Here is a 26,863-nt window from a genome sequence, read left to right as displayed (position 1 = left end):
TGGAATGTCAGAGACAGACAGAAATGGCAAAGGGTTCCCTTCCACTGTCATTTCACTATAATATTTTTGATGGAGAATTTGGGCAATGATACTATGCGATGTGGATTATGTAAGAGATGCCATGCAATGCAGGCATGATTCAAAGGTTGATGCCATCATGAAGACCACCTGTGACCCATGCATCAAGTGGCAGCCACACTGTAACTGCATAAACTCAATGGAAAGCAAAATCATTTCCCTCAATGTACAGGTATGGCCCACCTAATGAGTTTTAAGGGCGGGACCCACCTTTTACAAGACTCTGATGTGCGACAGAAGACAAGTTGGCAATAAGATGGGTTAACTAGATGTGGGTAAATGTGCATTTCATACAAGGTGCATCCCATAGAGTCATCACATAAATTCTTCATCAAGTAGAAATCAATTTGAATGAGCATAGCTGTTCTAAAACACACACCCCAAACCAACAGGTTCTGACCCCTTTAATGGAGGGAAAACCATTAGCGCATGGCCCACCTGCAGTGGAGGGGGAAATAGCTGTTGTACATGTAACTGGACCCTCATTCCCATCAGAAAACGTCTAGTGTAATTTCACTTGATTCATGAGATTTTTGTAAGATTGCACAGCGACTTGATTCTTTTCGGTCATTCAAAGCAAGCAAACTTAAGTGGCAACTTACTAATCCATCTTAAAACGTACTTAAGGTGTGGAACAGCTTTTGTAAGAGCCCTGCAAGGGCTACTTGCATGAGCAGGTGCCACTTCCAAGCAATTCAATTTGTGGGTTGGCTCCCAACTGTCCCTGCCCTCGCCTGAAAAATCAGACCAGCCACACTCATCGGGAAGGCCACACTTGTAAATGGATGGTTATAAAAAGATTTTGACCCAGGGTCAACATTCAACATGCAAAGACAGCCACCTGATAACTGGGCGAAGCTGATTTTGGCAACCAAGACATGTACATAGTAGGGCCCGATTGGCCCAGATCTCCAACACATGTTCCTGACGACATGTGAGCCCATAAGCATAAGTAGCCCTAGCATCTCTCTGTACTTTGCAGTACCTCAAGCAAAAACAAGCTCAACCAAAATATCGGGAGCTTCTTGATGGGTAGAGAAGTCTTAAAACACAACAACATGATATTAAAGGAAAATTGGAAAAAAAATGCATGTCTTATTTTTTCATTAGCCAGCTTGTGATGTCCTTGGAACATGTGGAAGTACAACTGATTTCAGGTCTCCAGGGTAAGGAGTCCAAAGGCCTAAACCTCCCCTACTCTCTTTCAGTCCAGTGGCATTCCCTTGAAATTCATCCAAGGACTTCACCCACTCGACCACGGATGAATGCTCCCTGGTATGCTTGTGCAATATGAACAACGAATTGTACTCACAGTTAGGAAACATAAAGAACTTGAAGGACCTGCCTAACCTGTACACAACGTAGCCGAAGCTTAGCTGATCCCTCGGCGTGAAGAGGTTGACTTCGTTGAACCACAGGCAGCTGAAAAGATCATTTAAGGCGGTGTGCTCCCGTATGATGATGGCCCCCTCTGGCACATCTGCATTTTGACACTGCATCATCAATCATTGTTTGGAAACTAGAAAACCTGACTCAACACAATGCCCAGCTGAGTCGATGGGTTGGCTTGATAGACTGACCTAAATCTTCTTTAGGACCACATTTATTAGTGCAATATAAAATATTAAAATTTTGAGAATTCTATTCTTTCAAATTTAATATAAATGGTGGTAACAATCGTCCTCAATCCTTTTTCCCCCCAAAGAAACCAGGCTCTCTTTAAAATTGCAATTTTTATCGACTTTAAAATTTCTTTTAAATTGTAAATTAAACCAAGTCGAGTTTAAAGCCCAAGTTCCAAGTTGATTCAATGAGTTTTAGTACTATGGATTAAAAATATCTTTTATTGATACTATGGACTATTATATCATGAAATAAGCAAGGGAAGTGTGCAGGGAGTTTCCTTCTCTTACCGCTGAGTGTATTTTTCATTGGATTCCATGGTTCCATTCCCTCGAAACGGTATATTTTCATGTGAAGATCGATCAGTGGCCGAGCATAGCGCTTCCTTCTTTTGATCGCATCAGCCTCCTCGTAAATACTTTGGTGGTGTTTATGGCGCGCAATAGCGAACGTGCGCTTCACACGCCAGAGATACCTGAAAATTAAACAGATGCAACCATTTACATGTTATCAAGGGAGGGCCAGTTTGGTAAGATTAATGCAAATGGACTGATAAAGACTCAAGACCCAAGATGGCAAAATGTCAACACAAATCTAGAAACTTGCCCAATGAATGCATTGAGGAAATGTGAAAATGTTAATTTAAGGCCTGTTTGGATAGCAAAAAATTAAAAAGGAAAAAAGAAAAGAAAGGAAAGTGAAGCACTTTTCTCATGATGGGATGTTTCACTATGTTTGGATATCAAAAATAGCAGTGGATTCCACGTAGCAATCATTATGCTTTTCCAGAGTCAACTCACCCAGTACAGTATACAATGTGAGCATTGTTTCAAAAAAATAAAATTTTCATTTGATATCCAAACAAGAACCCTGAAATGGAATTCAGGGTAATACATGTCTGAAATAGTGCATGGGAATCATAATTGGGTAATTATTACGTTTTCTTCTCTTCCTGCCATCCAAACATGCCCTCCACTTGAATATATGAGAGAGGAACAGGGGAAAGGATACTTGGCCCAAGGATACATACGGTATTCATGGGCCTTAAGTATATGTGGGGCCAATGGTTAGGTGCTCCAGAAATTGAAGTGATGGGCTCCACCTTGGATGAACCATGCCCCAAATGTTTCCTTGACAGGACAATCCTAGATTGGCAGCCTCTAAATGGAAATCTCGAAAAGAATACGGAGAAAGTCCTTGATCAATGGAAAAGAAAAGGACAAAGATTGGATGTCTAGATTCATCAATTGATGAACAGGACCCATCAGATCAATGGAATGGATCATCTAACCATGGGATCCACTTGTACAAACTGAGAGTCTGAGGATACTAATCCTCAGAACAAGGAACATATAATTCCTCCTTTATCCACCTTAGTAATGTAAATGTTGAAGTTGAAAACAGGCAAAGATCACATCACCTTTCAAGAATAAGCAATGGATCAACTATAAGCTCCATCTTCCCATCGATCCAGATGCTATACTGTGCCTCTGGAAATAGCCTGTGGGTTAAAATCTTCGGGACCTTCCCATTCCTTCTGGGCTCATCATATGGAGGATGGTGCAGCACCACGATTCGCCAAATACCAATCCATTTGCCCCCATGCCTGTCCTCTCTGACACTAACATTCTGCTTGATGAAATCAAGGGACTTTTCGTCTACCACCATAAGAAAGCAAAAAAGTTTTTGGGAACGAAGGCTTATATTCGAAGGTTGATGGGGCGTATCATAACCATCAAAAATGCCAGAGGCAACCACGAATCTACATTTCTTGGCATATTTTACATCTACAGCATCCATCTCTGCACCCCCATTTTGCATGAAACCGCAGTGCACCTGAAAGATGCAGCAAGTGACAAACAATACCAACTTTTCCAGATTTAGGGACTTAAATGACCAATCCAACCTGCAGTTTCTACACTATAGGGATGAAATAGGCTATACAATTGAATAGAACTCTTGATTCATCTTGATATAAAGAATCAACTTATCCCACATCATGGAAAATCTCAGTTGTGTATACAAGCATGGTACATGTTATGACAATTCTCTATGAGGGGTTAAGTCCAAGTCTTTTAAAAGGGGATGGGAATTATTATGAATGGCAAAGGGAAAACATGCACAATATGTAGTTTAACCATGATTAGCATTAAATTATGTTGATTGGCCTCATTAAGTATTAAGAGGGCATAACATGCTCCTTTTTTTTTTTTTTGAAGTGATAATAGCGAATTTTATTAAGAGAAAAGGCCAAAGGACAAAATATACAAAGAAAAGCAAAAGAATAAATAAAACACAGATTTTACAACTCGAGTCAATTAACTGGAAACTGATCAGCAACTAATATATTAGCTGCATGCCCCCATTCTACTCTGTTAGTTTTGAAACAAGAATTGCTAGAAACAAAGTTTCCTGTACACGTCAAACTTGAGTGCAAAGACTGGAATAAGAGAATAATTGTTTTATCTTCTTTTTTACTTCGCAAATATTTGAATAAGAGAATAGTTGTTTTATCTCCCTTTTTTGTGTTGAGAAAGGAACCCATATCCCTAAGGCAATTGATACGTAGAACCAATACTTGTAGAAGGTGTCAAAGCCCATGGATAAAAGAAAAAAAAGAATGGCCCTCTCATGCAAATTTGAAGAAATGGTCCCCACCTCCAAATCAACGGCTTCAATTTCATCCAATTTCTTTGATTTCATAAGCATAAAGACCTCTTTATTCCACGATTGGATACTCTTTGACCACTTGGAGCTGAGAGGTTTAAAAAAGGTTCAAATTTTGAGGTTTAGAAAAGGTTCGAATTTTGAAACCCAAACTTGGAGAGAATAGTGCCCTTGAATGTATGTCATCGGCCAACTTGCTTATATACTAGGCAGAGTCTATGCAATAATAACATGGAATTTCAAGATAAAGCAATATGACTATCTTTTGTATAAGACGATCCTGTCCTTATCTTTAAAAACCACTTTGAGGGAGAAGACTTGGCATTGAAAATCCTATTACACATACCTTCATGGTTGAATTCAGTTTAAAACTATCTTCTCTTTGCTTCCAGCTTTGATGCCCTCCAAATAGTGGAGGAGATTGGGGTTCGGCCTTTACATGCTCGTCCACCAAATAATATGATAGCTTCTGAGGAATCGTGTCGGAAATTCCTCTCTCAGGAATGACTATGGAATTTGGATCATCCATGATAGGAATTGGACAGCCTAATTGCATTATCAGCATAGAAGAATGAGTATCAGGTCCTCTGTTTAACAAAACATGCCTAAGAATAGAGGTTTTGTTTTATTATAATCTTACGGTGTTGTTTTGGAACGAGTCCCATATTGTCCAACATGATAAACACCTTGCTATCTTTTCTACAAATACCTGCCAATTCAGACACAGAAAACTAGTACATACATCAAACGGAACTCAGAGAAAATATAAAATATCATTACCACAACATGGACAAACCTCAATTCTATATATTAAAAGAGAAAAAAGCAGCAGCATCCTTGGAGAACATAATGAATTAACATCATCAACCTAGAAGAAACAGAACTACACTCACAGTAACTCCTACATATGTTGTTGAGTTAGAGAATAGGTGTCAACCATTGAGTTTTCTTAAGAGGGCCATTTGTAGGGAACCCCTGTACAGCTTACCTTTCCAGGATCCCATCATACACATGGCAGAGGGGAAGGTGGATCAGGACCATCCATATCATGGATCATGCATGGATGGCCACAGTTGAAAAAATGCCAACCAGAAAAATCCTACCCATCACTTCCACCCACAAATTTCTGATTAATAGTTCTTTTTCACTGTATATTTGAAGACCACCAGTAGCTAGGATCCTCTAACCAATGTGGTTTCTGGACAGCGGTCCATCTATGATAAGGCACACTAGATTTATGGTCCCAATCAACCTTTGTGTCTACCACATGTGAAATACAACGGCAGGTAGGTTGTAAGGAAGTTCTCAGAACCAGGGTATTGTATCACTTCATTCTTGAGATGATCCTGTACAAACTTTCTTGCTAAAATGAGGTGATCTTGAACTTCCACAAATTTTATTTAGTGCTCACCCCTACCCCCACTCTCACCCCCACATTCTAGATCTATGGTCCCAATCAACCATTTTGTTACCACATATACAACATGAGGTACGTTGTAAGGAGTTCCCACAAAACTGGGGTATTGAATCACTTCCAATATTGAGATGAGCATTGTGGAAGCTCTCTCTATTAAAATGAGGTGTCTCAAACTTTCACAATTCGTAATTAGTGCTAACCACCTACCCCGACACACTAAGATAAAATGATCCCAACAAACCTTCCTGTTCATCACATTTACAAGAGGTAGTTGTAACTAGTAAGGTAGTTTCCCAGAAAATCACGGTATCATATCACTTCCATTCTTGTGAGAAGCATTGTGAAGACAATCTAGTTAAAATAAGGTGACCTTTTAACTTTCTCAATTCACAGCTGATGCTTGAAAAAAATATATATAACAAAAAAAGAAAAGAAAAGAAAAGAAATAAAAATCAGAAACTAAGGCAAACTAAATTAGATTGGTCATCATTTCATATGGGTGTTTATAACAACTGTGATCCAATTTTTGGCCAAAGAAAATGCGGTAGCATTTCATGGAATATGAATCGCAGATGTCTGTTGCAGTAAATGGTCATAGGATCTGGATAAGAAACAAAAGGATGCAAGTAATGATCTAAAGCACCTATATGGCATCCTGAAAAGCCATAACCTTGTATGAAGCTCCACTACCAAGGCAGTAGCTTGGTCATCATGTCATGTGGGAAGTTTAGAAGAACTGTGATCCTCTTCATTTTTTTTCTTCATTTTTCTTCTCTTCACTTTTTTTTTTTTGGATTAAAAAAGAGGCAGTAACTTTTCACGGAATATGAATTGCAAAATGTATGTTGCAGTAAATGGTCAAAGGATCTGGATAAGAAGCAAAAGGTATGCTGCAGTAACCTCTCTTGGGTGGGGGCGGGGGTGGTGTCTCAAAGTACGGGCAGTAACATTTCCTGGAATGTGAATTGCAGATGGTATGTTGCAGTAAATGGTCATGGAAACCAGATAAGTTACCTATCCTAGAGAAGATTTTAGTTACGCACTACATGAATAGTATTATAGTTCCTACAAATTTGGGGGGCACTAATCTATGCATGTGTACTTGCAGAAGCGCTACAGACTTGTCGTGCATGTAGGGCTGTCAATTGGTTGGGCTCAGGCCAGGCAAAATCAAAATTTTGAATAGGCCCAGCGTGAAAAGTTCAAAATCCAGGCTGAGGCCAACCCCAGGCCCGGCCCATTGACAGCCCTACATGCATGCAGTGTGCTCAGAAATCCATGCAAACAAGCATGTCCAATGTGAAAAGCTCAAGTGCTGTTCCACTTCATTTATTTTTCAAATATTGCAGCTCAACTGAAACCATAAATGGCATTGCATTCAAGATGTTCTATTTTAGTCTCTTGTGTGCATAGATTGGCCAATCTCTCAGCAGATGCAGTTGTAGACAAAAGAATCAAGATGGCTTCTCATGTAGGGATCTGCAGTTGCTTTCGGATAAACTCGGCCACCGACAGGCTTGGGCAATGTAACAAGGTCAGTGTTTGAAGTATCAGTATCACTATAAGTTTTGCTGGTCAGGGTACAGAAACAATATTGATATCACCAATAACTGGAATTGTGGGAAAACATGGGGCAAATAGTGGACTTTTTCAATGAAACTTTACGAAATGCTAAAATACATGTATTGCATATTTAGGAATTAAAAAAATTGCAAAAAGAATGCATACATAATAAGCCTCCATTTAATGGGGCCTAAAAGCATATGTTGTTATAAGAAATCAGTCCAACAATCCCATCCATCCCATCCATCCATCCAACCTTTCATCCAAACATCCGTTAATGTTTCAAAATATTGACAACACATGATATTTCGCTGAGGAATCGTCGACAATTGGAAAGGAAATGAAAGATTGTGGTCTCGATATCGCCCATGTTGCAATAATGATAATATTGTGATATTATCGATATTATTGTTGACAAATTAAACATTGCGTACAACCATGCGCCCATAAATAAATTTTGAAATGGAAACTTTTTTAATAAATAGATTTTTTGGGATATCGATGCACCGGCGATATCATCAAAATATCGCCGATACATTGGCGATACAAATAACACTTGGAATTTACACAATAAAAAATATCGACGATATCAATACATTGGAGATACTTAGCGATACATCGCTGATACCTGAAATTTTTATACTACCAGTGTTGTCAGTATCGTTACCAGCATTATTGGTATCGTTGAATTGGAGATACAGAAAATATCAGGGATACTTCGATAATATCGGGGATACTCCAAACAATGAACAAGGTCACTCTACTTCCAAAAAGATTTGTGTCACCAATGTCAGACATGTCAGTAATACGGCAAAAACTAATTTATATTTTATTATGATACTTTAGCAGTACATATATATCATTTACATAATCCCAATGTCTTTCCAGTTATGAAAATACATACCTCTATGTCATATGCATTTATGAACTTCCCATATATATTTCTCACAACCATAGCACTTCTAGTTTTGAGTTCCCAGTTTTCCAGGGTCCCCATGTCTAATAAACACCGACATGCATGTCTATGTCCAAGATACATGGAGCTCAGGCTGTTTCTTCCTCATTCAAACGATGCTCACTTTTTTTTTCCTTTCTTGCATCTTGTTGTAATATATATATATATATATATATATATATATATAGAGAGAGAGAGAGAGAGAGAGAGAGAGAGAGAGAGAGAGAGAGAGTTCAAAAGAAGCTCCGTCATCATCTTTATCTAAAGCCTTATCCCAATTAATTGGGGTTGGCTAAATGAATCATTCTTTGCCTTCCACCTTGCCAAGGGCTAGACCTTCAGTTACACCATAGGTTATCAAGTCTTATCTTACTACCTCCATCCATGTCCTTTAGGCTCAACTTGCCCTTTTAAATCCTTCAACTTGTACCAACTCACTCTTCCTAACCGGCATGAATCTTGGTCTCTGTTGCACATGACCAACCATTTAAGTGTACTTTCCTCATCTTATTACCTATTGGTGCTACTCCTAAGTTCCCTCTACCTATTGGTGCTACTCCTAAGTTCCCTCAAATGTATTCATTTCTGATTCTATCTTCTTTGACTTGCCACTCATCCATCTCAAAATCCTCATTTCAGCTAAAATCATCCCATTGACATGTTGTTCCTTAATTGCCCAACATTGTCCCATAAATCATGGCTGGTCTTATACACCCTAGCATGAGTTTGGAATGTCATATTGTTCAGATTCATGATGAAAGTTATGGCATAAATTTGACACCAGATACCATCTTGACACAACCCTCCTTTATCCAGGCTAGGGACCAGCAATGAGAGCACAAAACTCCCACGGACGCAATGTAATATACTATTACACAGGTTGATGACAATCAAGCGCCATCTAATAGTCTATTACATAGTCCAAAAGAAGGGTCAATGAAGAAAGCAGAATTATCAAAGCTGCTCCATGAGTATTTGAAACTATATCATATCTCCATTCCCAACAATTCTTACGATACTAATCGCCACAGGTGTTAGAAATAAATCAATCTAACTAACAATTCACATTAAACCAATCACTATAACAAATTTAACTACTAGGCCAACACTTTCTCCGTGATACCTGAAATGAAAGCAACAGAAGATTGGCATGACCATATGTGAAATAATAATGCGACAAGAATGAGTAACATCCATAGGATGCCTCCCACAAGAACCAATCGTATAAAACCCCTCTTCCAAATAATCTTCATTGGAACATCTTGGGAGAACCTGCTTGAAAAAAGAAAACCATCTTCAACATCTGCATTCACCACAGAGTTCCGCATGTCATGCATCCCAGAAGACCAACTCCATTGAGGTATATCAAAGCAAGTCCAAACTCCAAACCTAATCCTAGAAAATGCCTTCCATTAAAATGTGTTTCTACCTTTGTTTTTCTGGCTTTGATTATTTCGGTCTGTTCTGCGGATCGCCCTTGAAGAGAAAGAATGCCGAGTATCAGTCTCCATTGTTCCCCTCGCATCTTTCAAGGAAAGAAATGAATGCTCATATTTACCAAGTCATCAAACACCAAATCAATCAATTTGACAGTGGTCATTTGAAGTGATGATTAATGATCTTACTAATTAGTGTGTGACAAGACTGAAGTTATTCATCACAACTCATGGCCACACTAAAATCCCAGCATAAGTGACATACAACTGCAAAAATAAACATATCTCCGATTTCAGTCATATTGCTTTCAACCTGTCAGAAAACAATAGGTCTAGTGTTTCATAGTTCATGCATACAAGTAGATTTCAAACATTGCAGCAGATGTCAAAACTATAGCTAGACACAGGTTCAAATTTTTTTAAATATATTCCCATAGGAAGTGACTAGATATTCTTATACATGCTAGTTCCAATGAAATTTACTATGAACAATAGCTACTCATTTAATCCCCAGTTTGGCTCCAAAGGGGGGTTTAAGCCTCAAATGCCCCTTTGGAGTGTGAGTCCAAATGGGCCCTAAATCAGGTAAGCTCTGCCATGGATATGACTTGACACAAAAATCAAGCAATTCCATTCATTTGTCAAGCCATGCATTTGAAAGTGAAACTTCAGCAATCTTTTTAAATCATCCTTGGTTTTCACATGTGTGCCTGCTTGATCAGTTGACTGGCCTGATTTTTATGTCAGGCCATCAATGCACATGAGCTTAGCCAAAAGCACCATCATTATTACTAGGAAAAGAGTCCTGCAAGGTTTACAGAGGACCCCATTGGCACTCCGCTAGTCATCTATTTCAAGTAGACAGTGGAAGGCTGTGGTCTCAAGGACTACAAGTTGTGAGGACTGGGCCTCTTATTGTGAATATTACAAAATGCAGATCTGACTAGCTAGGCAAAAGACATTTCTCAACTACTCAAATTTCCATCTAAAATCCAAGCAATTCTTCAAATGATGATAAAAACAGTAGAGAGGCAAAAGACATTTCTCAACTACTCAAATTTCCATCTAAAATCCAAGCAATTCTTCAAATGATGATAAAAACAGTAGAGAGAGAGAGAGAGTACCCTCTTTTAAACCAGATCAAACACAATTTCCTTGCTACAGAATTGTCAAAACCCACATGGCCAACATTTCGACAGAATCTTCAAAAGGACAAGGGGTGGTGTTGTATAACAGACTAAGGCAAGATCTGAGCAAATTTCTATTATTTCACTGAAAAACGAACATTCTTAAAGACCCAGCATTAAACAACACAAAATCACACAACCAGTACATGATTCAAAGTTTGGTAACTGTTAACGCATGAGAAATATTGGCCGTCCAGCTGTACGGCCCACCTGATGGATGTGGATGTGGGCCGTACACCTTCTCTTGTCTATTCTTTAGGGGTCATTTGGATGCCTGTAAATGGTTAAGTTGTAAATGATTGTCCTGTTTGGCATTATGCTGTAAATGATTATCTGTGTTTGGATAGCCTGTAAATGGTTTAAGTCCTGTAAATGGAGAGCCAATCTTTCCATTTATAGCTGTTAGACTGCAAATGGAGAGCCTGTAAATGAAATCCGAACTTTTTGCCTACAAATGAGATGGGGTAACAAAATGCTGTAAATCATTTACAGCCTGTAAATGATTTACAGGCAAAAAAGGCCATCCAAACGCAGAGTTTAGATGATTTACCAGTAAATCATTTACAACTTGGCCCATTTAAAGGCATCCAAATGACCCCTTAGTCAAATTGGATTAGGACACTTGGTTAGGACTTTTGTTACTTAAGGGTGTTTTTCTATCTTTTCACTCGCTGAATGTGGACTGTTTCTGTATTTCTCTTCTTAACCGTTTGCCAGTAGGCCGTAGATCAAGAGGTAAAGATTGCCCCATCAGGAGATTTTTGAGACGCATCCCATCAATGGTGGGACACAAAACACCAATTGTCCGGATCATCGGACATGGGCCCTACTTATCAAAATTGAGAAAACAACTATACCGAGAAGAGAAGCAAGCCACGTATTGTATAGTTCCTCTGAAATGGAACCCTACGAAGGATCAGTTTTCTGTAAATTGATATCTGCGATAACTGTCTGTATTTCATTGATAGATGAAGGGCATATATATACAGGGTAGAAATAGAATACAAATGTTTAGCTGCATGCACAGCTCTACAGATACAAAATACGAATAGATATAATTATACAAGATAATCACAGTTGAATAGAAGATACACACACACACTCCCCCTCAAACTCGACATGATTTAAGGGAAACCATGGAGAATTTGGAAATTAGATGCAAGAAACGAGAGGCATTGTGCAACTTGGTAAAAAGGTTTGCAAGTTGTTCTGAGGAGGCTCTATGGGGAAGAGAAATTATCCTGTCCAAATACGTTTGACGTACACAATGACGATCCATTTCAATATGCTTGGTGTGTGTTCATAAAATTCTGGGTTGTGAGCAATGCGGATGGTACTCTTATTATCACAGTGCAAGGGTGTAGGGGTAGCAGTGTTCGAATTATCTCCGATATTATCTTTATCTCCAACTCAGCGATACCGATAACACTGGTAGTGATACCGATAACGCTGGTAGTATTAGAAATTCCAAGTATTAGCAATGTATCGCTAAGTATCGCCAACGCATCAATATCGCCAATGTAATCGCCAATATTTTCAATTATGTAAATTCTAGGTGTCACTTGTATTACCAATGCATCAATATTGCCAATGTATCGTCAATATTTTTGACTATGTAAATTCTAGGTAATGCTTGTATCATAAGTGTATCGACGATATTTCAATAATATTGGCAACAAATTGATATGATCAAAATTTTGTTTATTAGAAAATTTTTTATTTTAATTTTTTTTCGTGGGCACATGGTTTGTATGTAGTGTTCAATTTGTCATTGATAATATTGATAATATCTCGATATTATCAATATCGTAACATGCGTGATATTGAGACCACAATCTTCCATTTCCTTTCCTATTGTTGATGATTTCTTGGTGAAATATCATGTGTTGTCGATCATGGTGTGCCGTAAAGGCCATTACAGGGCCGTAAAGGCCGTTACGTAAAGGTAACGGTGGCAACCGTTACACGTTATGGGGTCGTAATGGCTGTTACAGCCGTTATGGAAAAAATGGCCCATAATTGCCGTTGACGGCATGTTATGTCCCCTATAAAGGCCATAATAGTCCGATAATGGTCTTTTACTAGACAGATACAAGTTTTTCATACTTTTTAATCAACATTACAGGGCATATATAGGTTTTTCGGGGGTTTTTTCAATAAATAAATAAATAAAAAGAGAGACTGTAACAGCCGCTATAGGGCCGTAACAGCCGTTATACCCCGTATCGTAAAGGTAATGGTGGTGGCCGTTACAGCCACCATTACCACTACGAAACACCCTGTTGTTGATATTTTGCAATATCGATGGATGTTTGGATGGACGGTTGGATGGTTAAATAGGTTGGATGAGATGGTTGGACTGATTTCTTACAACAACACATGCTTTTAAAGCCACATTAAATGGAAACTTGTTACATATGCATTCTTTTTTTATAAAAATTTCTAAATATGCAAATATGTACATTTTAACATATCCTGAAGTTTCGCTGAAAATTCCACTGTTTTTCCTATGATTCCCTGCATTTCCGGTTATCAGCGACATTATCGGCAATATCGATACTGTTTCCATATCTCTGGCCAGGGAAACTTGTAACGATACTGATACTTCGAACACTGAGAGGTAGTAAGATGGACACCCAAATCAGCAAGTAATCATCATAGCCAGATGATCTCAGCAGTGATTTGAGCCATTGCACAATATTTTGCCTCAGTAGTAGATTGTGAAATGTGTTGATGCTTTTTTACTTTTCCAGGAGAAAAGAGTCTTCAAGAAAAATGCAAAAGCCTATAGTTGACTTTTGGTCAGAGATAGTTCCAGGCTTCCAGCAAAATCATAATCTAAATACGCGCAAAGCTCAGAGGAAGTCACAGAGAAGAATAGAGCCTTATCAACACATAAAACAACTGATAAATGAACATACCAAGGTGCACTAAAAAATTGACTAACAAGGTGAACAACATTAAGCAATGTCAAGCTTGGAGATGGTAGATAAATTAATCCACCAATAAGTTGTCTATAAGAGGTTGGATTGAAAGAAGTTCTCCATCCATAGGACCAAGCTTGACATTCGACTTAGTGAGGGTGTTGGCTCACTTTGTATCACCTGTTAATCGAGCTCTTGAGATAGGATCGGTGGCATATTTGATTTGAGAGAGTAAATAGCTTTATTGGGAATATGCAACTTCTAACCCCAGAAAGTAATGTAAAAACTCCCAAATCCTTCATTTCAAAGAGTTGATTAAGATGTTGCTTGATCGGATGAATAGTAGCTTCATCGTCAAAAGAAATAATCATATCATCAACATGAAGTAATAGAACAACTCTTCCTTTGGAAGTATTAGAGATGAACAAGGCTGGATCATGAGACTCTAGAGGAATCCTATGGTCGTAACTGCAAAGCTAGTGAGGTGCCTGTTTTAGACCATATAAAGCATGTTGAAGTCGACACAAATTTGTCCAGATTAGATAGTTCAGGAGGCAGCTGCATATAGAATTCTTCTTGAAGATCTCCATCAAGAAAGGCATTTTTTACATCAAGTTGATATAAATGCCATTGCTGGCTGGCAGCGACAGAAATCAGTGTCCAAACTATGGTCATGTGAGCAACAAGAGATAATGGTTCAGCAAAGTCAATGCCAAAGTATTGATTATAGCCCTTAGCTACAAGACATGCTTTATAGCAATCAATGCTCTCATCAGCTTTGATTTTTATTTTGTACACCCATTGACAACCAATTGTATGTTTGCATGGTGGAGGAGAGACAAGGTCTCATGCGTGCATTCAAGCAAGGGCATCCAATTCTTCTGTCGTGGCTTGTTGCCATTCAGGGCCTGTTTGGCCGGGCAGATTAAGAGGGATTAGGAGGGATGGGATGGTAAAATCCTGGGATATGCCAAACGAGCCAAACAGACCCGATGAACTTGTCCCGGGATATAGCAAACCCATGGATCTTAAATCAATCCACTGACATCACCATCATTACCTTAAAATTGATCCCATCACTCCTAATCCCGTTCAATCGTCCGTGCGGCGTGTTCGGTTGGACGGATTAGAAGGGATTGGAAGGTAAAATCCCGGGATATGCCCGGCATTGTAAACAGACTCGATGAACTTGTCCCGGGATATAGCAATCCCGTGGATCTTAAACCAATCCACTGACACCAGCATCATTACCTTAAAATCCATCCCATCCCTCCTAATCCCATGGGATCCGTCCAGCCAAACAGGCCCTCAGGATGTTATGTAACTTCCTTGTAAGACTGAGGCCTAGACTAAGAATGGACAGTGACAAGGAACACTCAATGTTGAGGCAAGAAGGTTTCATAATCTGCAAATCGAGCAAGAGAAACAGAAGGTCTGAAACTACGACGAACAACAGAAGAATCTGCATGATCAGTAGGTCCAGAAGCTATACGTAGGACGGTCAATGGTTGAATCTGCTACTGACGGGTTATCTGAAAGACTTGCAGTGGATATCTCAGCAAAAGATGTTTCTTCAAAAGAAATGGGAAACTAGAGATCTGTTGAAGAGTAGTTTTCATTTGGTGCATGAAAGGAGAGATGTTCACAAAAAATATTTCAGGTGGGTCTCCGTAAAAAAAAAAGAAAAAAAAGCGATAGTAGGCACCAGCGGAGGAGGGAAGAAGATGAACAAATGTGTTGAAATGAACAGCTTCGATCATATCCAAGCTCTGATACCATGAGAATCTGTGAAAACTCTGTGTTTGAGAGATGAAAGGTGTATTTGCCTGTAAAGAGATTGCAGGCCGTAATCGGATTACAGCTTTTAGCTGTAATCTGAAACATGCAGGTAAAGGGATTTCAGGCAACGGATTTATTTATTTATTTATTTTTAATTCGTAATGTAATGTAGGGAAAGTTGCGGCTTCTTCCAACGGCTTTACAGAATCAACAAAATAAATAACCTACCTCTCTTGAAGAAGAATAGGAAGAAGAAGATAGATGATGAAATAAATCTCCCTCCGTCCCTGTATCTATGGTGTAGCTGGGATTAATGCGAGAGATCTTTTGGGAAATCTCTATTGCCTCCGCTAAGCTCTGTGGACCCTAGAAAGTTATTAATAGAAGCCGGAGTGGTCCACCTGAAATTTTCATCTGCATAATTTTTATGACCAATCCTAAAATAATCAGGCAAAACAACTGGACGGTGTGGATATATAATGCCTACATGAATGTGGGCCCTATGGTCAGCGTCCAACCTACGTCGCTGTTCCGAGTTCGCAGTGAAGTGGCGACCACAGGCCTTCCTTGTGTTTAGACGTGGCAAAAATCTGTGGCCCCACCCTGATGCATGTGTCATATCACTTGCATCCATCCATTTTGTGAGATTATTACAGGGCATTAGCCCAAAAACGAGGCAGATCCATACCTTAAGTGGACCACGCCACATCAAGCAGTGAGGATTGAACGCCTACCATTGAAAACTTCTTGAGGCCCATTGAAGTTTTATATCAAGTTGATATTTGTGTTTGTCCTTTGTCGAAGTATATGGGACCATATGAACAATTTGGATGGCAAATAAACATGATGATTGTCCATACAGAGGTTTCGACCGTATGTGTAATTGTCGGCGTGTGATCGAGCTTTTGATCTGCCTTATTTTTTGGGATCTGAATCAGAGCTGGGCACGGGACAACTCGACTCATCTTACTCATTCGTATCTGGCTGGATCCAAACTGACTCATTCATATCTAACTCGATCCAAACCTAGTGGGGTGAGGACTTGACTTGATCCCAAACTCGACTTGTGTGCGTATAACTCATATATGATGTTTCATATCTGAGATGCCGTGTAGTTAGCAGAGAGGCTGCAATTCTGGAAAGTGAATTTAAGTTTTGAGTTGTGATTTCAGCCCATGGATACCTGCTGCACTCAGACCCAACTTAGTGCCGACTCGGTACTTGTGACCGGGTCAGACTCGGTCTGGATCAGTCTAGGCCAGACCCGGACTCGAATCAGATCAAGCACACTGGACTTAGTACTGAGCCGGGTTGAGTTCGGGTCAGGCCTATTTCAAAATTGGATTGATTCGAGTTAGGCCTAACTCAGTTTGACTTAACTCCATGCCCAACTCTACTTATGATCTCCAAAAATGGATGGATTATGTTTATGTAACACATACATCATGATGGGGCCTAACTTTGTTTCAATAAAACACAATGGAGGTAGGTGGCACCACGCAGAATAGAGGTGATGGAACACCCTACTATAAAAAATTTCATAAAGCCCACGGTAATATTTATGTAATGTTTATTTGCCATACAACCTGTCAATTAAGGTCAAATAAACTTGGATGAAGAGCGAAAACAAATATCAGCTTGATCCAAAACTTGTGTGGCCCATTAATGGTTAATCACTGCTGTTTCCTATGGCATGGTCCACCTGAGAAAGGGATCTACTAAAGACATGTTTTAGCATATTAAATCTTACTAATCTGATGTTGTTTATATTTAATGGCTAATATTCAATAATTTCTCATCATAAAATGAAATTTAAATTAGTGGGTATTTCTTCTTTCAAGTTCTCATCATAATTTCTTCTTTCATGGAAATAGTTGTATCGTCTCCCAGTTCTGAACTCTTTTAAGTTTTTTTTTTTTTTCCAATCTTAAGCTTGTCTTGTAAAGCAAATTTCTTATTTCAAATTCGGTATATTACCTATTTAAAATAGTTTTTAAATCTTGGACGCAGTTGTATTGATTCAGTAATCACATATTACAGAAAAGTAGAACTAGTTAAGTCTCCCTAAGATCTGTATTTTGGGGACTCAGCAGCTGCTACTTGCTGGTTACTGTATATGGTTGGTATGGTAAGGTATCAATTGCATGGTAGAAGAGAGATGTTAGTTTCTTCCTGAAGTTGGGTTTGGATGACATTTCAGGATATCAGTTATGAAATAAGGTTATAACTAGACGGATTGGTGCCGTCAGATTCCATAAGTAATTGAGATTGGATTCATGTCCTTATGATGGTGAGAAAGAGCATCAATAGTTCAATCTGCTTGAGAAAAGAGATGAAGAGTAGAGAGAGTCATATGTCACATTTTCCCATACCATTCATAATTGTGATTGGTTTATCTTATCAAGTGGGCATTAGTGTTTTTTTTTTTTTTTGAGAAAGTTAATCAAGAAAATGAAACACCCCAACAAGTTTTGTGCAGATATTGCAAAGGAAGATAAGTCACATGCCCCGAAAATCCAGCTTGCAATGTGTGTATGTCCTGTACATGTAGATGCATCATAAATCAACAAATGGTGCATCTCAGAAGTGGACTGATAGTCTTGTATTGATTCAGGATTTCGGACGGCGTGATGTGAAGAGATGAAAAGGATGCACGCTTTCAAGATTTGGCTTGTTGAAGGTTAGTATCTTGTACAGTGACTCAGGTTGCATGCATTCAGTGTGCTTGTTTGTTGAGTTGTCCTCTTGGAAAAATTCAATTGCCTATTTTTATTCTGTCATTGTTTGGAGGCTCAAATTCTGCAAATGCATTCGATGGTCTCCATTATTTTGTTGCAAGGTTGTCTTCTAGTGATACATTATTTCAAGAAGAGGCTCAGTTAAGTGATTTCAGTGAACTGCAGTAACTACTTTATATACCCCCCATTCTCTCCTGAAATAGGGAGCTAGACACATCATGTAAGGTCCCATCACCTTTTGGGTTAGGGTTGGATGCCGATTAGTTACGGGGCATTCCTACAACCCTTGATGTGGTCCAATGAAAAGTGCCGTGTGTGCCCGGCAAATGCAGGGCTTATAGTGAAAATGCAAAAATTCCTCTATGTGAAATGATGCTTTTGTCCTTTCCATTGCATCTAACATGTGCAAGCGGCTCTTTTTCATTTTGCCACTTCAGGGGTTGCAGGAATCCCTTGCAACCCTTATGTCAATTAGGGTCATGCCTTCCACTAATGATTGGATGACAGCTGTATTTCTGTAGACCAATCTTTATTAATATTTCAAAATCCACCATGGGCCAAACATGGATGCAAGGAGAACCTTTTTGGTAGATCCTAATTAAAGTATCTATAAATTACAGTGCAGCTGCTATGATGCAACACATTGACTGGGATAACAACATTGTGGAGATTAAGTAATGATTCCATCAATTGTTATCTTCACAGTCATCGTCGTCATAACCTTGCCGCAACTATTGAAAATGATTTAAAGCAGCTATTCAAAATGATTTTTCTTAGTAAAGGTTTGATGGCCTACCTAACATCAACTGCTCCTTTACCCTAGTAGGAACTGGGGCTGATGTGTTGCTACCAGGCTGGAGTTCCGTTCATAACCATACGTGACAAAGATAATTATACCCAAGAGTAAATTGCATTCTTTTAAAATCAAAACACTCTCCACTTTAGTTTTATGCACTATTAATTTCTATAAAAACCATGAATTAAGGATATATTAACTAATGATATCATTAATTTCTATAAAAAGAAAATGAAGAGAGATGCAGATCCAAATTCCTTCAAAATCAAGAAAAGAACTTTAATTTTCTTACAGTTCCTCTAATTTGGGTTCAATATGAACAATGCTCTTGTTTTAATTTGGGTTCAATTTCATATTTCAATCCACATTGCAATAGGAATCTGGTTCGCCAATTTATATGAGCAAGGCTCTTTTCACTACACTACATGCTGGCTGCATTCTTAGGGGCTCATATCATGATTTTATTTTATTTTTTTCTTGCTTCAGTTAGCTTTAGACTTAGGTTTAAGTTGCAAAATAGTGCATCAAAAGGAATATGAAGAAATGTTATGGAAGCTCATCCAATTTTTCTCATGAATGTGTGGCCCACCTTCCTGGCCAAACTTTTGGGGTGGGCCACTTTCATGGACACCCCCTCCCCAATCTCACTCGCACAGATTGCAACTTACGCATCTCGCTTGACAGTTGACATTTCAGTATGTTATCAGCTCTATATTGGCACAACTTTCTGCTAATCCACCACTCATTTGCCCGTGATGAAAGTAGCTAAAAGAATGATTTATTTTGGTAGGAAGTCATGCTCACCATGGCAGCCATCTGCATGGAACAGATGCCACACATGCGTGGCAAGTTGGCTTGATCACTTTCTACAAGGAAACCCTCTCCTTTTTTCTTTTCTTTTTTGAAAATTTTACAAATCACTACCTCATTATGATAGTATTTACACGAATATCATACTATTATTTTTATTTTTATTTTTTGAAAAATTCACAAATTACTACCTAATTTTTATTTTGAAATTTTTACAAAGTATTACCTATTTACTAACTTAATAATTTAGTTAGTTTTCATTAAAATACCTTCTGTACGGAAGTTGGATTGAGTGAGTGAGTTTTTGTAAATGACCAGACTGGCCTCTTGCTGGGAACGCCTTTTGAACAAATAGTATAAGAAATCAGTGGTTAGAATTGTTCAGCTGATCGCATTTTGGGCCTATGACTTTCGGACAATGGATTTGGCAACTTAGCTGATTCTGATTTGAGTAAATATATGATGCGTACAATTTCCTAGTGCATGTGTATCAACTAGCACAGTGAGCCAGCGTATTAACTCCCAGAAACACCAACTGCCTTACATCCTCTCTCTCTTTGTCTACGTGGATTAGCAGGAGAGAGTGAATTGGAGAGGGGCACACATGGCAGTATGGCGGAATACGTGTGCAAGATCCAGTCTTACAATTCGGTCAGGTCAATGTGAATACACTCATCAGGTGGGCCACACTCGAACTAGAAAACGAATTATGTAACTGACTCCACTCAAATTAGCTGGAATAAGGCTTAGGTGATGATGGTGATGAGCATGAAAATTCAACCTTGTGAAACTCAGAAAGTGTTTGCAAAGATTTTCAACACGTTTGATTTCAAGAATCATACTTCATATATTAACAGGATAATTATTTAATCAGATAACTCGTTTCAAATACTCTTAAAATATGACATACACATCTAATCATTGTACTGAATTTATTGTAACATAGCTTTGGCCCCAAAATGAACCGTGGACCACTAACTTCATAATTCAAGTAAAATTATAGATCCACTAATTTCTTCTTGGGTGGTTGAATGTTTTCTATCATGTTGCATGCCTAATGATTGTATGAGGAATAGAGAGGAGCACGTGAATGACCTTTATAGAGAGGATGGGAAAGCCATGATGAGGGCATTGAAAGGTAGAATTTTGAAGAATTTCAATCCAAACGAGTTTGACATCCACCCCAAATTCAGGGGAATTTTGGCGGGATTTAGATTTCAAATTCAAATTGCCCAAGATCCAACGGTGGTCATCATGTGGCTCCACAAAGCATGGCTAGATACAGAACAACAAGCTATTATGATTAATTACAGAAATCCATGGAAGGGCCTGCGAGCAGTTGTGAATTGTTATAGAACGCCAGTGAACCCCATTAATGGAGGCTATTCAGTGAGTTGAAAATTTCATAGAATGCTAAAATTCTCGAAATGAAGACATTTGAAACACAACCAAAATGAATTCCCCCCCTGCAGCTTCAAAACAACTACTGGTCTCCACTGATATTTTATAATGCACACATAACTGATCTGTTTCTTCAAACCAACACCAAGGCTGCGTTTGGATGCAAAACCAAAATGAATTCATCTTCACCAGAGAGGAAATAATCAAATCCAAATGACATCTGATGAGTTTGGACCCTTTCTCATAGAGCCATGGAATTGCAATTTGGGACCTAATCCCTCAATATGAATGCTATTGATCATCGATTACTTCCTCTTTCTTGAACTAAACCATTCCAATTCATTACGATAGTGCATCCAAACACAGCCTAAAACAATCAAGATATACAAAACGTACAAATGCCCAGCTCGAAGAACCCACGAAACCATGCAGAGAACCAACCTGCACACTTGCCAGATCAAGATCTACAGCACATGCTGCTTTTTGCTGGGATCTCCTGTGCAGGGCCAGGGATGACAATCCTCTTTCCTGAGGGTGGAGGTCCATTGCTCTTTCCTTGATCCTCGCCTGCGACCAGATTCTTCTTGTTCAGAATGTTGAAGATCTCGGTCAACACGGTCATGAAAGCGGCCTCGACATTGGTAGCTTCCAATGCTGATGTTTCCAAAAAGAAGAGCCCTTCCTTCTCAGCGAATTCTTTCGCATCTTCAGCGGGTACAGCCCGCTGGTCTTCAAGGTCACTTTTGTTGCCAATCAGCATTATCACTATGTTCTTGTCAGCATGGCTACGCAGTTCTTCCAGCCACCGCGGGATGTGATCGAAGCTCTGGCGCTTGGTTATATCATATGCCAACAAGGCTCCAACTGCACCCCTGTAATATGCGCTTGTGACTGCTCTGTATCTGCTCATTATAGAAGTCATTAATGAACTGCTCAAAATCCTGAAAGCAATGGAAGTAGAGTTTCATAATGTAGTCCAAACATCACCAAGAGAAACTAAGGTGGCACAGGTGCAATTACAACTGTATGTAGTCTTAAAACAGTTGAAAGCTAAAGATTGAAAAAACTGCCTTCCCACAAGATCCTACCCCTAGTGTACCACATATTGGAGGAAGTATTGTACAACATACTGGTAACCTTGCCACAGACCAGGTATGGATCCACATCGTTTTCGGTGTGAAAATGTCCCTGCATTAATCACCCCCAGTAAGGAGTCTCGAACACAGGACCTCCTGCTCTGATACCAATTTGATGCAGGACAATTAACCATTTGCTCTAAAAGCTCAAACTATTAGAGCATAACGAATTAATCCCTTTATCTCATAACTCATGCCCCACATCTCATGGGTTAGGACCTCGGCCAAACCCCCCTCATGGGCCCTAAATCACATGGGTACCGCTTCACACAAGCCACCCGCTTTACACGGGTGGGGCCCACCTCACAGGGGCCGCCCACCCCGAGTGTGCCCCTGCATCCCACAAGCAACCCCACTCGAGCCCAGTGTGAAAACGTCCCTGCATTACACTTCTACCTGAATTGTCATTAATTCCACCCATGGTTTCACCTAATCCCAAGAGCATCAATGGAGAAATTATATTTTAACCACTAAACAGCTCATACGGATTAGAAAGCCGTTTGTCGGGTTTATTACATAAATGAATCTACACTCTACATCTTCCCCGAGGGAGGGCACACTCGCTTAATTTATAGGAGTCCCAAATGTTAGAAGAATTGTAGAGGTAAATCTGTTCTCATGATAGTACTCTAGTTTCTTTCCCTTCTGACACAACCCAAATCTTCAGGCAAGGTATTTTAGAAAAAGAAAGCTCTAAGATGCTGAGGTGCAATGGTTTTTGCCACCTATGTTCCTAGATGCCAAAGGCGCATTCATCAATGGGACCTCCTAATTGAACTATTTCTTGGTGGTCTAGTTGTCTTAGGCAGGCAATGTGCACAGAACTAAGGGTAAAAGCTTTGAGCTTCCCAAGATTGGAGGTGAATTTAAAATTGCTTACTCAAAAGACTGTTATCTCTGTACTATCTCTTGATTTTGTGATTAAACTCCCAAGAATCCAACTATTACAACCTGTGTTAGTTAGCCACAAATACTTGTACTTTCAATTTAGGTAAATAATAAATGTGATCAATAGTTCACCTCAAATTTAAGCAAATGATGGAAAGAACCAAATGTTAGCATCATCCTAAAAGAACTATTCTTAATTTTTAATTGCAACTACTGAAGGGAAAGACGCGATACAAGTATCCCAGTGGTGAAAAGAGCTGGTAACCCGCCCTCGGGGGGAGCCCTATTTTCATGCTTAAGCCAAGTATTAATGTTACTAGAGAAAAACTTAAGATGATGAGCTCTAATGCATGAGCGTTAAGGAGTTCACTCGGTTCCCACCTGCAATTATGAATTTGATTCGTAATTGAGAAAAAAAAATTTGGGCTTGCGTAGCTCGCGTACTATATACGCAAGTGGCTGTGTGCGAGAAGGAAGATTGAATAGAAAATTATATTTCTATATGCTGTGATCTGGTAAGCTTAAATCTGGCATCAACAAAAACAGATGAAGCTGCTTGTTGTGTCGTCTAGGTTGAAACAGTCAGCAGAATGGGTTCCAGCTATCAACATTGGAAATATCTTTCCTATTCACACAATTCTACTGATACCAAATCTACCAAAAGCTGACCTAATAACTTCTCGAAGTGCTCAGCATTCGACAAAAGAATCTGCATCTCGAACAGTTAAGAACTTGCATAAACAGATGTTGAAATTCATAAATGTAAGGAACCAGGTAGGTCATTTTTCATTCTTGCCTTCACATGAGCAGCTATCTAAGATAAGATTCGATGGAAATCAAGATCAGAGGAGTATCAAAACACATACCAAGCAGCCACTAGCAATGGTGTAACAATTTCAAGAGCAAATTCTCATGTATCCCTAAATTATCATCTTTAGCTTGATAAAACTAAAAAAAAACCCACCATAAATGCAACATAGCAGAAGATTGGCAACTTAGTGCAAGTTGGAAGGATCGCAAGAAATGTTTGATAAAAATGCGGGCCACACATGTTGAGTTTTGCTTAACTCTTTGTTAGCTTGACTCTTTGGAGTCTTTACTTAGTAAAGATATTACATTAAGAGAGAGATGGGCATAAGAGAATAGAAGGAATAGAAATTTATCTCCATATATGTTGTATTTTAGGATTCCTTTCTTAACTTAAAATATTCGAGTTAATATTTTTGTGCATGCATGTGGGCATGTGCATCCTTGTAGATGCCACATGGCATGGAGACTGGAAAAAAAATGGTGCAAATTTAGGGAGAAGCATTCTCTCAAAGAGGGAGAAAACCCTACAAAATGAATCAAGCCTTCTACTTGTGTTGTACGTGCAAAAATCTGTGCTTCGCCTCTTCCTTGCTTCTTTCTCATCCATCATCCTACGCCAAATTGACACTAGTTCAGGGAAGCAGATTATGTGGTGACCCCAAAACCACGGTTATCCCTGGTGATCGGATTTTGTAGGGCCCATCGTGATGTATGTGTTTTATCCATACCATTAATCCGTTTTGCCAGCTCATTTTGGGGAATGAGCCTAAAATTGAAGCATATCCAAAGCTCAAGTGGACTGCACCACGTGTAACATTGGGGATAATAATGTCTACCATTGAAACCTTCCTAGGGCCCACTGTAATGTTTATTTGCCATCCAACCTGTTCATAAGGGGTCGTTTGGACGGTGGTGAATGGGGCAAATAGTAAATGATTTACTAGCAAATCATTTACTACTTGTGTTTAGTTACTCTAATTTGCTAGTAAATCATTTACTACTTGTAAATGATTTACTCGCAAATCCCCCTTCTCATTTACCAGCAAAAATGTGAGTTTTCATTTACTAGTAAGTGAGGAGATGGCAACGGCTCTATTTTTTTGAATGAAAGCCTATAAGGCAGATTTCATTTACCATTTACAGGCTATCCAAAAACTGTAAATGATTTACAACTTAAAGCCAAACAGACATGCTGCAAATCATTTATAGCTTTAAGTGATTTACTAGTAAATCATTTACAATGTAAACCATTTACCACCATCCAAACGACCCCTAAGGTCACACAGACCTGGATGAAGGGAAAATACAAATATCAGCTAGATCCAAAACTTGTCGCCCCCAGGAAGTTTTCAATGGTAGGGCTTCGATCCCCACTGTTTCCTGTGGTGTGGTCCATCTGAGCTTCAGATATGCTTCAATTTAGGATTCCTATCCTAAAATGAGCTGGTGAAACGGATGGACAGCGTGGATAAAACACATACATCATGGTGGGCCCCACAGAATCCGGTCACCAGGGATATTGGTGGTGTTGGGTTTACCACGACATCCGCTTCCCTAATTCAGATTCCAGACTCACGATCATCAAATGTATAAGTAAATAAATAAAGGAGAAGAAAAAAACAGGAAAAAAAAAAAAAAAAAAACTGAGTGATCCCACATCCAAATGGTGACCTTCAAACGGAAGGAACCAACCCAAGTTTATTAACGGTTGACATTCATCGAGACGAAGTGAGTGTAAGTGAAATCTAGGATTCTGCGATCGGCATGGTTTCAGAACAATGGGCCATCCACGACAGTGGCCATTGGATGGACGGTCCCGATTCACCATCGAACTGCCACGGGTAAAGCGGGGGGGGGGGGGGGGTGGGTGGGTGATATTTATGTGTTATGGCACTTGAATCAAGAGACGGTAGATGAGAGTCAAGGGTTTGTAAAGAAAGATAGGAAAGATACCGTTCTTGTCCGGCGGTGTCCCAGATCTGGGCCTTGACGCTCTTGTGCTGGATGACGAGCGTCCGAGTCTGGAACTCGACCCCGATCGTGGCCTTTGAATCCAAGCTGAACTCGTTCCGCGCGAATCTGGACAGGATCTGAGATTTCCCCACGGCCGAGTCTCCTATCAGCACCACCTTGAAAACGTAGTCGATCTTCTGCTGCGATTCTACTCCGTTCGCCATTGCAGAAGAAAACGCAGAGAGAGAGAGAGAGAGAGCTGTGAAAAGCAAGCGAGCAGACGATCAGACAGGGAAGTAAAATAGAGTACAGACAGCTTTCGCTCGCTCGCTCCCATGTTTGGGCTGAGATTGCGGAGTATGGGAAGGAATGCTTTACTATTTCTACACGCATTCCTGTACACGCACTTCTACAAGTTGATACACTTCCTGATCTGCCATCCGAGCATGGGAGCAACGATGGAGATGACTTGTCACGTAAAATCACGGTGTTCAACTACTAGGGCGGGCTCCACAGCTGTAAAAACAATGGACGGTTTAAAACGAATTTCCAAATGTCCGAATTTAACTCCCATTTTTGGCCCACCTATTGATTGGACCAGAATGGTTCTTGGGGTGGATCATTTAGCTTAGGGGACCCCACCAGTTGTACGGACCGGATTCGGTACAATTGTGACTTATTGGCACATCTCTCCGCGTGCAT

At 39.5% G+C, this 26,863-nt stretch overlaps 2 protein-coding genes and 1 long non-coding RNA gene across 8 annotated transcripts; all 3 read right to left on the bottom strand.

Moving 5' to 3' along the window:
• Positions 1-1,080: 1,080 nt before the first annotated feature.
• Positions 1,081-15,978, bottom strand: LOC131242328 (probable hexosyltransferase MUCI70). Of its 6 annotated transcripts, none has more exons than XM_058240904.1 (9): positions 15,858-15,978; positions 9,929-10,006; positions 9,733-9,828; positions 9,427-9,606; positions 5,009-5,077; positions 4,715-4,914; positions 3,122-3,537; positions 1,992-2,176; positions 1,081-1,558 (listed from the first exon to the last, which is right to left on the bottom strand). In XM_058240904.1, exons 3-9 carry the CDS (start codon positions 9,812-9,814, stop codon positions 1,185-1,187), a joined length of 1,506 nt encoding a protein of 501 aa, XP_058096887.1. In that variant the 5' UTR covers positions 9,815-9,828; positions 9,929-10,006; positions 15,858-15,978; the 3' UTR covers positions 1,081-1,184. The 6 variants fall into 6 exon arrangements, with proteins under 6 accessions (XP_058096887.1, XP_058096890.1, XP_058096889.1 ...); XM_058240907.1 differs by having other exon boundaries at positions 9,733-9,779; XM_058240906.1 differs by having other exon boundaries at positions 9,733-10,006.
• Positions 8,527-9,420, bottom strand: LOC131242330 (uncharacterized). The gene is made up of 2 exons (XR_009169586.1): positions 8,848-9,420; positions 8,527-8,817 (listed from the first exon to the last, which is right to left on the bottom strand). It is a non-coding gene; the product is annotated as an uncharacterized LOC131242330 (long non-coding RNA).
• A 5,462-nt stretch (positions 15,979-21,440) lies between the features above and the next one.
• Positions 21,441-26,464, bottom strand: LOC131242329 (ras-related protein Rab11A-like). Its single transcript, XM_058240911.1, has 2 exons — positions 26,162-26,464; positions 21,441-22,276 (listed from the first exon to the last, which is right to left on the bottom strand). The coding sequence occupies exons 1-2, from the start codon at positions 26,383-26,385 to the stop codon at positions 21,832-21,834; spliced, it is 669 nt and encodes a 222-aa protein (XP_058096894.1). The 5' UTR covers positions 26,386-26,464; the 3' UTR covers positions 21,441-21,831.
• Between the last annotated feature and the right edge of the window lie 399 nt (positions 26,465-26,863).

The sequence above is a fragment of the Magnolia sinica genome, chromosome 4 (genome assembly GCF_029962835.1).
Source record: "Magnolia sinica isolate HGM2019 chromosome 4, MsV1, whole genome shotgun sequence".
Taxonomy (NCBI): Eukaryota; Viridiplantae; Streptophyta; class Magnoliopsida; order Magnoliales; family Magnoliaceae; genus Magnolia; species Magnolia sinica.
The sequence above is the reverse complement of the archived record's forward strand: the minus strand, read 5'-3'. Positions and strand labels throughout refer to the sequence as shown.